This window comes from Vulpes vulpes, chromosome 10, assembly GCF_048418805.1.
Source record: "Vulpes vulpes isolate BD-2025 chromosome 10, VulVul3, whole genome shotgun sequence".
NCBI classification, from domain to species: domain Eukaryota; kingdom Metazoa; phylum Chordata; class Mammalia; order Carnivora; family Canidae; genus Vulpes; species Vulpes vulpes.
This window is the reverse complement of record NC_132789.1, coordinates 101,127,509-101,141,023: the sequence shown is the minus strand read 5'-3', so window position 1 is coordinate 101,141,023 and position 13,515 is coordinate 101,127,509. Positions and strand designations below refer to the sequence as shown.

The 13,515-nt window shown below is 38.9% G+C and overlaps 1 protein-coding gene across 2 annotated transcripts in view; it reads right to left on the bottom strand.

Moving 5' to 3' along the window:
- Positions 1-13,515, bottom strand: part of ANXA10 (annexin A10) — a 101,560-nt gene that overhangs the window by 63,433 nt on the left and 24,612 nt on the right. The window contains exon 2 of one of the 2 annotated variants that reach the window (XM_072725296.1): positions 4,120-4,201. The exons of the other annotated variant lie outside the window; for it this stretch is intronic. Within the exon in view, the coding sequence (XP_072581397.1) occupies positions 4,120-4,201 (82 nt within the window). The remainder of the gene's footprint in view (positions 1-4,119; positions 4,202-13,515) is intronic. 2 annotated transcript variants of the gene reach the window in all.

The following is a 13,515-nucleotide window of genomic DNA, read 5'->3' as shown; positions in this document are numbered from 1 at the left end:
AATAAAATTGATAAACCTCTACCCAAGTTAACTAAGAAAAAAAGAGAAGATACAATTACCAACATCAGAAATGAAAAAGGCTACATTACTACAGATACTATGGGTAAGAAAAGGGTAAGAAAGAAATACTAAGAACAACGGTGTGGACACAAATTTGATACTCTAGATGAAATGGATCAATTTCTTCAAAGACACAGTCTTCCCAAACTTACACAAAGAGATGTAGACAGTATGAACCAGGCCTATACCTATTAAAGGAATTAAACACATTTAAATACTTGTGAAAACAGAAAGCACTTGGCCCTGATGGGTTCACTGGTGAACTCTATCAAAGTTTTAAAGATTAAATTATATGATTTCTTTTACAGTGTCTTCCAGAAGATAGAAGCATAGAGAATACTTCCTAAATCATTTCATAAAGTCAGCATAACCCTAATACCAAGAACAGAGCAAGCATTACAAGAAAGGAAAGCTATACACCCATATCTGTCATGAGCACAGATATAAAAGTTCTTCCAAAAAATTGGCAAATTGAATTCAACACAGTATAAAAAGAATTATGGATTATGACCAAGTGGTGTTTATTTCACATAAGCAAATCTTATCTCAACATTTGAGAAACAATTAACATAATTTATCACATCAATAGAATAAATAATAGAAACTGTTGACTGTATCAACAGATGAGGAAAAAAAACATTTGACAAAATCCTGTGCCTGTTCAAGATAAAGACTCTCAGCAAAATCTATAGGGAACATTAAACTTAATTGGGACAAAGATAAGGAACAAAGCAAAGATGTCCACTCAAAATAGAACTCACTGTTTCAAAAAAGATTAATTTTGAATTGTATCCAGCTTTGTCAAGAATTAGGCAATTAGGATAAAAATAGTTCCAGCTGTCCAGCATCTCACAAAGATGATTTGGAAATTATACATGTTAAATGTATATGTTGTATATATAAATTTAATTAATTGAGACAAAATAAATGCAGTTATTCTTAGATTGTATAGATAGGGAAAGTAGCTTCTAATGGTAAGGGATTAGATGTTGGGTTGCACTACTAAGGAATGTTAACTGAGAGTTGTTCCTTTTTAGTGTGATTGGTGAATTATTATACAACTTAGGACAATTTTTGTTAAAACTCTCATTTTCATGGTTTTAGAGTTTTTTGGTTTTTTTTCTTTCTGATTTGTTTCTAAGTACACCATAATAGCCAAGTTAAAAATCAACAATGATGATGGAACCACATCATCCAACTAGAAAGCTTCTGAAGAGGAAAAGAAACAACAGAATGAAGAAGGAGTCTACAGAAAGGGAGAAAATACTTGCAAACTATATATCTAATAAGAGATTAATATCTATACACATAAGAATCTTATCCAACTTAATTGCAAAAAAGCAAATGATCTAATTAAAAATGGGCAAAGAACCTGAATAGGCATTTTTCTAAAAAAGACATACAAATGCCCTGTAAGTCCATGAAACGCTGCTCAATATCACTAATCATCAGGGAAATGCAAATCAAAACTCCCATGAAATATCGCTTCATACCTGTTGGAATGTCCATCATCAGAAAGACAATATATGTGGACAAAAGGGAATTCCTCTTGGTAGGAATGTAAATCGGTAAGGCCACAATGGTAAGCGGTACGGATGTTCCTCAAAAAATTAAAAGCAGAACTTCCATATGATCCAGCAGTCCTGCTTCCGGGTGTTTATCTAAAGGAGATGAAGTCACTGTCTCATAAAGAAATCTTCACCTCCGTATGCAATGTGGTAGGATTCACAGTAGCCAAGAAATGAAAACCACTTAAGTCCCATTAACAGATGAATGGATAAAGAAAATGTGAGACTCTTTGTCTGTCTGTCTGTCTGTCACACACACACACACACACACATACAGTGGGGTATTATTCAGTCATAAAAAAGAAGAAAAGCCTGCTGTTTGACACGACATGGATAAACCCTTAGGGTATTAAGCTAAGTGAATGAGTCAGAGAAAGACAAATACCATATGGTATCACTTATATGCAGAATTTAAAACAGCTGAACTGGGCAGCCCCAGTGGCCTAGTGGTTTAGTGCCACCTTCGGCCCAGGGCGTGATCCTGGAGTCCTGGGATCGAGTCCCACATCGGGCTCCCTGCATGGAGCCTGCTTCTCCCTCTGCCTGGGTCTCTGCCTCTCTCTCCCTCTGTATCTCTCATGAATAAATAAATAAAAAAAAATAATAAAAAAATAAAACAGCTGAACTCAGAAAAACAGCCAGGGGCTGAGTGGTGGGGAAATGGGGAGCTGCTGTCAGAGGGCACGAAGTTACAAGAGGAGTAAGTCCCGGGGATCTTAGGTGTAGGTGGTGACTGTAGTTACCACCACCGTGTCGTACCCTTGAGAGTTACCGAGAGAGTAGATCTCGTGTGTTCTCACCATGACAGCCGGAACAAGACTGATGACTATGTCAGGGAAAGAGAGGCTGCGGCCGACCTGCATTGCTGGTTCCCCAGCCTATGTGCCCGGCGGGCCATCGCATGGCACATCTTAAACGACCTGACGTACCGTTATATTGCAGGAAGACTAGGAAAAGGAAGCTGCAAGTGGCTGGGGCGAACATCGACGACTGTCCTTTTAAAGTACACTTTGCAAGGGTCAGCAGGGGGACAGACCCGAAAGCATTCTGGGTCGTGTCCTTGCTCGGCGGGCCAGGCCGGGGTGCGCGGCTCGCAGTAAGGCCCGGGACCCCTGAATTCCGAGCTGAAAACACTGACAGGCAAGAAATTACAAGGGCCAGAACGAATCCATGTTCTGACCTTAAAGGTGCTGTGACAGGAAAGTGGAAAGCGGAGCAAAGAAAAAGTTTCTCAGTGAACAGACTGATGTATGGTCTTAAAGCAAAAATCCCTCTCCCGAAGGCAGCTAACCCATAGCCCTTTGTTGACTTGCCTCTGTATTTCTCTAGTGGTGACTGGTATTTCCAAAGGCGTGAAAGCATCCCAAACGCCTAACGTCACCCGCACAGGGCACATTTAAGGTCCTTTGTTGTTTTCCCGTGAGCTCACACAAAAATGAGCCCGCACGCGTTCATGCTCACACACACACACACACAGAGGCAGAGACCAGGCAGAGGGAGGAGCAGGCTCCCTGCGGGGACCCCCCCATGGGGACTCATCCCAGGACCCGGGTCACGCCCGGGCCAAGGCAGGTGCCCACCCGCTGAGCCCCCCGGCGCCCCAAGGCCACCAAGAGCTTGCTGCCCCCGGGAAGGCCGTGCAAATTCTATGCAACGTTTCAGTGTTTACCTTCAGGCTCACCAGAGGCCTGAGAGCAGGTTTTAGGTAAGGAAGACCTCATGGGTGCTCGCCAGCTCCACTTCATTTCTTAAAGATCAAAACTTGTTGAAAGAACTCAACGGTTCGCCTCCCTCGTCTCTACGGTCCTTTTCTAGCCTCTCGTGTCACTCACTGGGCACCTGTCCACGGAGGCCCCGCATGCCGGGCTCCACCCTCGGGAGGCTCTGGGGTGTGCGGGGAGCACAGAGGGGGCCCGGTGGGCAGGGCCCCGGGAGTCTGCAGTGCCCACACACAGGGTCCAAAGGGGAGGAATTACTTGGAGAGAATCTTGGAAGGAATCGGGATGCAAACTAACAGGAGGAGAGGAGAGCGCTCCACGCAGGGGACTGTGGGCTAGTTCACAGACACGTGGAGAAGCAGATCCAATGGGGGAGTAGCAGAAAGTTCAGTTTGGCTGGAAATGAAGCAGAAAAGAAATAGGCTAGTAAACAAACAAGGGCAAAGAGCGATTTTTTTCCCTAGGATTGACTGATTGATTGATTGATTGATTGACTTTTTGGTTTGGGATTCCATTTAATGTACTTATGATAGACATTTAAGGATTTAAGGCAGAAACACATCAAGATCAGATTTGTGATTGTGAGAACAAGTCACTTCACCATTATTGTCCTTTTCTATTATTTTTCTCCTCATTCTCGTTGTTTGCCCAGCTTTTTGTTTTAATCTGTTTGCCTTCTGTTAGGCAGCAGCTCTCTGCAGCCGCATTAAGGTCCCAAACAAGGTAAAGTGAAAGAGGTTACAGGCAGAGCTGAGAGGGGTAACCGGGCTTACCGAATCCTTGGAGCGCCCCCCCCAGCATTTGGGCATCCGCTATGGGGCTGAAATTGGGAGCTGGGAAGATGGTTCCTTGCACCTGGTGGAAGAGCCAACGAGAAAGAGGTTGCAGTGTTTTATAAGAAAGATTCCAACATTTTTTTTTTTTTTTTGGCAGATAGATGAGAACAAAAATACATTCTGTATGTTTAAATTCCCCCAGGACATGCATTCACGTCTATTAAACGAGTGTGTTAATCGTGCGTTAATTGTATGGAGCAAATTTGGTTGAGTGTTTTTTTTTTTTTTTTAATCCATCGGCCTCTATTATATTGGTTCTATTATTTATCCACGAATTTGAGATTCCAGGGCCAATAGGAGAAAATGTGAGAATCAAATAAGTGTAAATCTTTGTAACAACAGCAAACATTTTCTCAGGAACTGGTGGCTATTTAAAGAAACTGAAAAGATAATTCTGTTATCTTGTCTGTTATCATGTCTGAATTCACAACATTCACATGGGTTAGAAGCGGCTCAGGCCACCACAGCTTTTTTAGCCATCAGGGGCCCTACAGTCATATGAGAGAAAGCCAAAATATTTGAATTTGGATTGCCAGCTTCATAAAAATCTAGGTGGTGTAGATGAGGCAGAGATTTGTTTAGCTGAGGCCTACCCTGCGGAGGAAAACGCAGAAACCTGGCTGACGTTCCATTTAAATTTTCTTTCTTAAGAGTAATAAAATAGCAGAACTTGCTATTTTAATAAAATAAAATAATCTGCTAATAACATGGCAGATCCTCTCCAAAATATGTCAGGCTTTGAACCCACACGGTCCATTATTTCAGACAGAGCCAGCCAGGACTAGCCCCCCCCGTCATCAAACTCAGCACAGGGCAACGATCAATCAAAATTCATTAAGCCTGGGAGCTGTGCCCCGTCGGCGGCCGGTGTGGCCACAAACCCTGGGGAAACGGCTTCCCACGACAGGTGCGTCCACGAGACCCCGAGAACTCAGGCCTTCACCAGCCCTTCCACGCGCATAGTATCCCAGCTGAGGATGCAGTTTTCTAACTGCAGAAAATTAATTAATTAATTAACGAGAAGATTGCACCATAATTTCTAGTCCAAGACATATACTGACAGCAAAATATTTATGAAACGATCTTAGGGGGACGAAGAAACTCGTTCACTTGAGTTAAAAATGAAAAAAAAAATACATTCAGTTCGGATTTCCTTTGATTAGGATCATGGTCATGAAGCTGTCCGTCTGAAGTAGACTGGAAACCCTATAATCATTGGGATACAGTCGTATTTTCGTAAGTGCAAAACCTTTTCTTCAATGCCGACGTGCACGGATGCTTAACTCCAGTTAGAGTGTGGTCTGCGTCCTACACTGCCAGGCCGCGCGGTTGGCTCCCATGCTCAGGTCCACTGGACATGGTCTAGAGACAAGTTCTCTAGAGCCAGGCCTCAGCTCCGTGGGCCGGGCACCTAGAGGCCATATGACTGTCACCTCCTTATCCCCTACACTTCCCCCTGGGACTCTACTAAGAAGTCAGACTTTGGTTCTTCTCTCATTTAGTAGATTAAGCCTCGCAGCAGATTCTAATGTAAATTCCTAGGCCGAGTTCTCCTCACCTGAAGCATCTTCCTTTAAATCCTGTTATCCTAGAAGAATGAAAGCTTTAAACTTTCGAAATAACAGGCATCTATCGAATGTGAAAAATTGTTTTCTGCTATTTGTCACTGTCTTTTTGTCTACATGGTTCTTTCTCAGTTTTTTCCCCCCATTGGGACAATCAAGATTTATTTTGAGCCGTGGAAACAGAGATACTTTATTTCCCCTGTTTTAGGACTCGGATGATTTGTTTGGACAAGTCTTATGTGGACAATAACCATTTTTTACCTTAATTTTGCTGACTGCTATCAGCCAGAGGGCTGTTTTAAACTATAAAAGAGAAAATAGTTTTGAAAACAATTTAAGACATTCTGCTAAACACGCGTAAGTCATCCAGGCAGTTTTAAAGCACGGAGTATGCAAATGTTTACCGCAGAGCATTTCATTGCTGGCTAGACTAGAATTTTCCAGAATTTCTACTGGAGTAAGTGCTATAAAAGAAAAGCATTTACCTTTATTAAACAGAAGAAAAAACAGCTTTAAATGCTATAGATAAAAAGCTATAGATAAAGGAAGTTGTAAATGTTTATTGTGATTTATCAGACACAATCTGTAGTTGAAAGGAAAAAGTCCAGTTTTTTCCTTTAGAGTTTTTTGTTGTTGGTGATCCTTGTTGGTTGTACTAGTGCAACATATTTTTATGATATAATATAAAAATCATTTTTTTTGTTACAGTCCTCACCTTCTTTGTCATTTAAAGCCCTTATTTCCTTATCAGCTGGGATTAAAATAATACACTAAAAATGTTTTGGAGAAAACATTTGAGGCAAAGTAAAGAAAAAATTGTAAATGCTTAGTAATTCACTGGACACAATTTTTCTAGTAAGTGTTTGTCATTTATGGCCGTTTATATAGTAAACCTTTATATTTATTTTTAATATAATAGTAAACCATTTAAATATACCCCCTATTTAAATATAATAGGAAAGCATTATATTTATTTTTATGCTAATTATTTATTTCATTTAAGCTCAAGTCAGCCACATGATTCCACATAAGGTACATAATGTTCCTTTTACTAATTTTGTCATTGGGATACTGATTTTATCCTTTAATGGTAATATTTCCAGATTTACTAAGAGGCGATTGATATATAACATTGTGTAAGTTTAAGTTGTTTTAACATGATTTAAGCTGTACGACATGTACATGTATAGCGTGTCCAAGATGACCACAGTAAGGTTGACTGACACGTCTATGGCCTCACGGTTGCCTTTTTATTTTTCTGATAAGAACATTTAAGAGTCACTCTTAGGAACTCTCAAGTATATCATACAGTATTGCTAAGTAAAATCACCGTGCTGTACGGTAGATCCCCCACTTCTTTTCCTTATAACTCGAAGTCTGTACTGTGACAAACCTCTCCCAGTCTGCACCACCCTCCCCTGCCAGCCCCTGGAAATCATGTCTTTTAATGATCGGTTTGACTAAACTGACCAGTTAAGTCTATTTAAACAGTCAATTACTAATTTCTAATTTTGTCCCTGGAATGAAGCAATTATGTAAAAAAAAGATTGATTAATGGTTTAGGCCATAAAACTTTTTTTTAAAAGATTTTATTTATCTATTGATTGATTGATTGATTGATGAGAGACACAAAGAGGCAGAGACACAGGCAGAGGGGGAAGCAGGCTCCATGCAGGGAGCCCGACGTGGGACTCGATCCTGGAACCTGAGATGATGACCTGAGCCTAAGGCAGATGCTCAACCCTGAGCCCCCCAGGTGTCTCGAGCCATAAAATTTTTTCAAAGGATATGATGTACCTAAAGGTATATATTCATCCACTTTAAGGTAATTTGATCTTTCCTTTGGATATTTTTCCCCAAATTTGTGCTCAAGCATAGTCTATGCATTCCTAAATACCCAACACCAGGCTCTCCAATGAAATGAATCTATTCTCACCACTTCTTCTACTAACTCCCTAGAATTTACTGCATTTTAATTTAAAATCAGAACCTTATGTTTTCTTATTTGCTACCTATTCTTAAAATTGGGAATTTCACTGAGTCATATATAGTACTTGTTGCTTATAACATGTTGCTGTGCTAAGTAGCTAGTTTTTGGGTCCATTAATTATCCTTCTAGTTATGTTTTATACCTGTTGACTATGTTATATCAAATCTATGCAGTGAGACTTCTTTTATTTTTTTTTTATTTTTTATTTTGAGACTTCTTTTAAAAAATATTCTCATCCACTGGCGATGTCACTTTTGTTAAATAGTTTATTTTAAAAAAATGAGATTTTTGGCTGAATGACCTAGCTTTATACACAATAAATATGATAAAACTTTTATTTTTTTTACAAATGCAGAACATACATGAATTAAGAAGATTCTTTTATTCATTGTGTTTATCGTATTTGTTGCTTTGTATTAGAAAAACTGAACAGAGGAATAAATGAGACAAACAAGAATCACCCTGGAGGAGAAGGTGCAGGAGAGGGAGAGGTTCCTAGTTTCCCAGGGAAGAATTTTTTCCAACCATATGCATGAGCAATGAAGTGATCTGGGAAATGGGAACACGGTGAGTCTCGATAGTTGACTTCTGTGAGGAGCAAAGAGCAGAGGTGAGGAGCGGCAAAGACATTATGACCAAGGGACATCTAGAGATTCTTAAGCGGGAGAGTAAAATAATCTGATTTGACCCCACAAATAACCCTGTATTCCAATGTGAAGGATATAACCAGAAGTGATGCCGGTGGCAGAGATAGCTAATTTGGAAACTCAGTTGGAATTTAATGCACCCCTGAACTGAGACAAATAGCATACACTTGATAAATACAGATTGCTTAGCTAACTGGATGCAACTTAACTTTTTAAGATATATTTTAACAACACAGTAACAGTAGTTAAATCTTCTGAAAGAGTCCGAGCCTGTTGTTTCAGGTGTTTTTGAGCATATATGCCTTTTAAAGCAATGGTATTTTTAATACACATCTTCCTAATTTTTCACATCTTAGAGCTAATTGGAAATTTTGAAAAATTGGATGCTTTCCTGTATGACGTGAAAATAATGAGCATATGGTAAAATTATTTTATTTTTATTGCTCTGAAACCTGGCAGATTTAGAAATAGTATCACTTGTCGAAGGCAAAATAAATTCTAGTGCTTGTCATTTAGATTTAAATTCTTACCACAAGGTAATCAAAATATAATCTTTGCTTCTAGTCATTTGTGAACTCGGGTTTTGACAGAGGAATACAAAATACTCCCTTTTTAAAAGACAGAATAAACTGCCCCATAAACTCATTAAGCAGAAGAGCATGAGTGATTTGTAGACTTAACGTTGGTTCTAGAATCTAGCCTGAGTAGATAATGAATAGATTTCTTTAACTGACACAAAAAAATTTAAATTATTATCTGGAAATGAATACAAACTGAAAAAAAAATTCACATCTATTCTGCTCAGGAAGTTGATAAAATTATTTGCAACATCTCATATCAATAGGTGCATCAGTAAGTACATCATATTTCATTTATTCACAGCTAATCCAGGGCTGGCATCCATAAGGCCGTATCTTTCTAAAGTCAACAGTCATAGTCTCTCCACATTTTAATCCTTCTTCTCGTGTGGTTTTTGAGTTACACTCGAAATCTGAATGTCTTGACTTTTGGACTTTTGGACTCTGAAATACTAGCCATGCAGATTGACAATTTAGTGACTGGATGCTTGATAGAGTCCGGGTTTCCATGAATGGTTGAACATCATCGAAATACCTTGGTTTTGGTTTAGTTGAGGTGACTAGATCTCCAGTTAACCTAGGAATTTTAGAGCCATGAAAGGAAAATCTACAGAAATCTTGGGATTTCCTTTCCATAAGGAAAGCCAGGCAGGTATTCACCTTTAGGGCATTGGTTCTTGGGGCTCCACTGCCTTAGTCCCAAATGCCCTAAACTCTCCAGAAGGTCTTCCGCCACCTGATCTCTGTCTTATATCTGACAAGAGTCGTTCTGATGGGATTTCAGTGGCTTTGAACACAGCACGGAAAGATGCGTTAACAGACACATTGTTCCCCTCTTACCCTTCCACGACTAATCCGCCCTTCAGTCCAGTCCCGTCAGCCCTGTCCTCACAACAGCTTTCAGGTGATTCCCCTTTTTAAGTTTCTGTTATTACTACGTTAGCCTTTACCACTTTTCTTTTGGGTTTATTTCAATAGGCTGCTAAGTAGGCCCAATTTTCCAGAATGATCCTTCTGAAAGATCAAACACATCTTCTGTCTTCCCATGCTTAAAATTGTTAGTACGCAAAGCAGTGCTCCTCATATTAGTTTTCTACTGAGGTGCACAGAATAGATGATTTTCACATGAAAGAAACAGACCTGAGAACATTTAGGGTTATGAGCACGTACCAGTACGCTAGCCTTAATCACATTTTATTTTCGCCTGCTCAGCAGAGTAGATCGTGATGCTGAATGAGAATCTCATAATATAGGGAAAACATGAGCTGTAAGGAATAGAAGGAAACATTCATCCTTTGGCTTATTAGTATGAACGGCAATGTCTATGTCAGGGCATATTGCTGCTCATTCCTAGGACTGAGAATAGATGACTTGTGGGATTCAATTCAAATATTTTAGCAGAATAAACAATGCTCTTCGTGGCTGGTCCTTCATTATCTGAGTTCATGTTTATTTTCTCTCTCCTAAACCTCTCAACTCCCACCCCATACACACATAGCTGCGCACTCCAGCGTAGGGGGCCATCTGTATCGCTGTTTGTTCTGTTCCGTACGTGTGGGATATTCCCCCTTCCTCCCACAACACACACACACACACACACATCTCTTGACTCCATCTTATGATTCTTGTAAACATCTACTCAAGATTTAACTTCCGAGCTTCGACTCCAGTATCAGCTTTCCCAGGAAGCCCTTCCCGACGCGTCTAGTAGAATCGTCTGCTCCTTCTCTGGTGCCCACAATGTATCCTATGCCAGGGCTGTACTATATCCTGTTAGAACACCAGTAGGGATATCAGCAGAAAATACTAATCTCTAATTTTACCAGGTTTCTAGGAATAATGAATTATATTAACTCGGCTCCCTTCGTCTTGTTGAGAATGAACCCTAATGTGAGTGATTGTGCAAATTTGGAGATCGAACTGTTCTCATGAACAAAGGAAGAATATTTGGATTTCTAGGAAGCAATTTGGGAAGATATGTGATAAGTAACAGGAATGGAGAGTGAGGGGTTGCATTACTTTCTTTGATTTCTCTCTGCTATTCACCATTTCTCATTAATATTTGTTAAAAGGAAAAAAAATATTTGTTAAAAGGTACTGTATATGGATTTTTTTTTCAGACTACGGAAAAGGATGAGTTATTTGATTCAGTCTGGGTAAATAAAATAATGTGTTGCTGTACAGTCTCATGTGGAAAAAAAATATCTTGACAACATAAAATGCTGAGAATTTGAAGTCCAGGCAAGGCTTTAGACTTTACATCACATAATCAGGGTATTTAAGGCAGTTTCATGTCTACATCCTCTATGCAGATTCTGGCTTATGTGTCATCTTGCCCTAAAAGACATAGATTATATGGTGTCATTTTACTGGAGGTGCTATCTATGATTTGACATCATTGCTGTTTCAGCCTTTTCAATAGACTCTAAGTTTTCAATAGAGTGTGAGAATTTTGATTTCACCAAATTGACTTAAAATTCGGCTAAATATGATATAATTCACATTGGTTCTAAGCGTTGCCTCTTAGAAGTTAAAGTTCACAACTGGAACATAGTTCTACAGCATGTAATGTGGTGGACTGAGCTTCAAGTTTATGTGCAAATTCCCAATTAAATTACTTAGTGGGCAGGAGTGCCTGGGTGGCTCTGGCGATTAAGCATCTGATTCTTGATTTTGGCTCAGGTCATGATCTCAGGGGTGTGAGACTGAGCCCTGCACTGGGCTCCGTACTCAGCAGGGAGTCTGCTTGGGATTCTCTCCCTCCCTATCCCTCTGCTTTCCCACTGCAACTTGTTCTCTCTCTCTCAAATAAATAAATAGATCTTGAAAAAATATTACTAGGCAATCCAATAAAATGGTAATTACCTCCTAATCACTTTATCTCAGACAGAAGCACCTTCTCTTTTATAACCCTTGTTTTTCTTATGAGATTAGGAAGCTTGGAAACAAGCTCAAGATGTCGCTGATCCAAAGAGAATGCAATTGACATGGACTTTAGAGAATGGGTCTTATTAGTAGAGGGTGAAAATGGAGGCTAAAAAAGTTGAGCTACTAAAAAATAATGAATTTGCTTAAAAAACATATTCAAGGGAAAAATTAAGATTACCCGGGAAATAAAATATCATATCCCCTGTCAGTTTATTTAGTTATTTTTTGAAGAAAGTTAAAATAAACCACAATGTGTGTAACAGATTGTGCTGCATCTTATCATTAATTACTGTACATGAAATGCATCTACACAACAGATTCAAGGCAGATGATAACTTGTACCATCAAAATCTAATAAAATGTCACAGATTTTGAGAAAGAGATAATCTAGTGAAAATAGGAAAGAGTTTAAGGGACGTTTTCTTGAAGAAGTTTTGAGGCAAAAACCTCATGTTTGATTAGATTTCAACAAGTGGAAATGCGTTGTTTGGAAGTCTCATGTGTTTTCATGAGGTTCAATCTCTCATTCCCTTAAATAGTTTTATGGGCTGACATTATTCCTTTTTTGCTATTTCATATTATTTCTAGCCAAATTTTCTCATTGCAATTGTGACAGTATTACAGTATAAACAGTATTAAATACTTGAAACTAAGAGAACAAAAGACCTATGAGATAGTCTTCCATTCTTATGGAAAGAATGTTTATCATACCATATATTTATATTATTATATATGATGTTTCTAAGGAAAATATCAGATCAAAATAAAGCCATTCATAATTAAATATAAAAACAAGCATTATAGATTCAAATCTATCCAATGAGTAGAGTTTTTATTATCTTTGTCTGCACAAATATTCTATATCGACCAGATAGTCTAGAACAAATGGTGTGAACATTTAGAGAATTACAAAAAATATAAATAATCACATTTTTGATATTTTAATTTTATTTTTATTTCTCGATATTTTCTCTTTTTCCAAATAAATAATAGACTATGCCATAAAGGTATCACTATGCATTTAAACAGTATCTTCAGAGTTATTTTCTTGTCACCTAAAATATATACATATTTTTCACTTTCTTTCCAGCAAATCTCTGAAAAACTCCTTCCACGTCATGAAATGGTTTTGAAGGAGAAATTCTCTAGAGAACAGAATATAACCTATAAAGCTTAATATCTTTCTTTGAGTGAAACAACAGAAGGATTCTGAATAATTTAGGCAACAACTCCCCATTCATTAGTTTGACTTATTGGAAAAGACAGCATGCTGGTTCCACCACGCAGGCCCTCCTGCTCTGAGACAGCAATCACATTAGAATCCCTTGGCCCTCAGATTGGTCTGAAGGATTTTTCAGGAGCGGAGAACACAGCATAAATCAAAGTGAAGAGGAAGAACCTGCAGGGTTACAAGGCTTCCTCCCCAAAATAGAAACACGTGGCTGGAACCACTGTGAGACTGATCATCAGACGGCACTCTGCGTGACTAGATCCGCTGAAAGAGAGGAACTTGTGTTTTTATGTGATCTTTTTTGAAAGCTCTATTGTTTAATGTTCCATGCTAATAAGGCTAAATGTACATTTTCTCCTTTTCTTTTGTAGCTTTACAACACTGCCCAACCCTT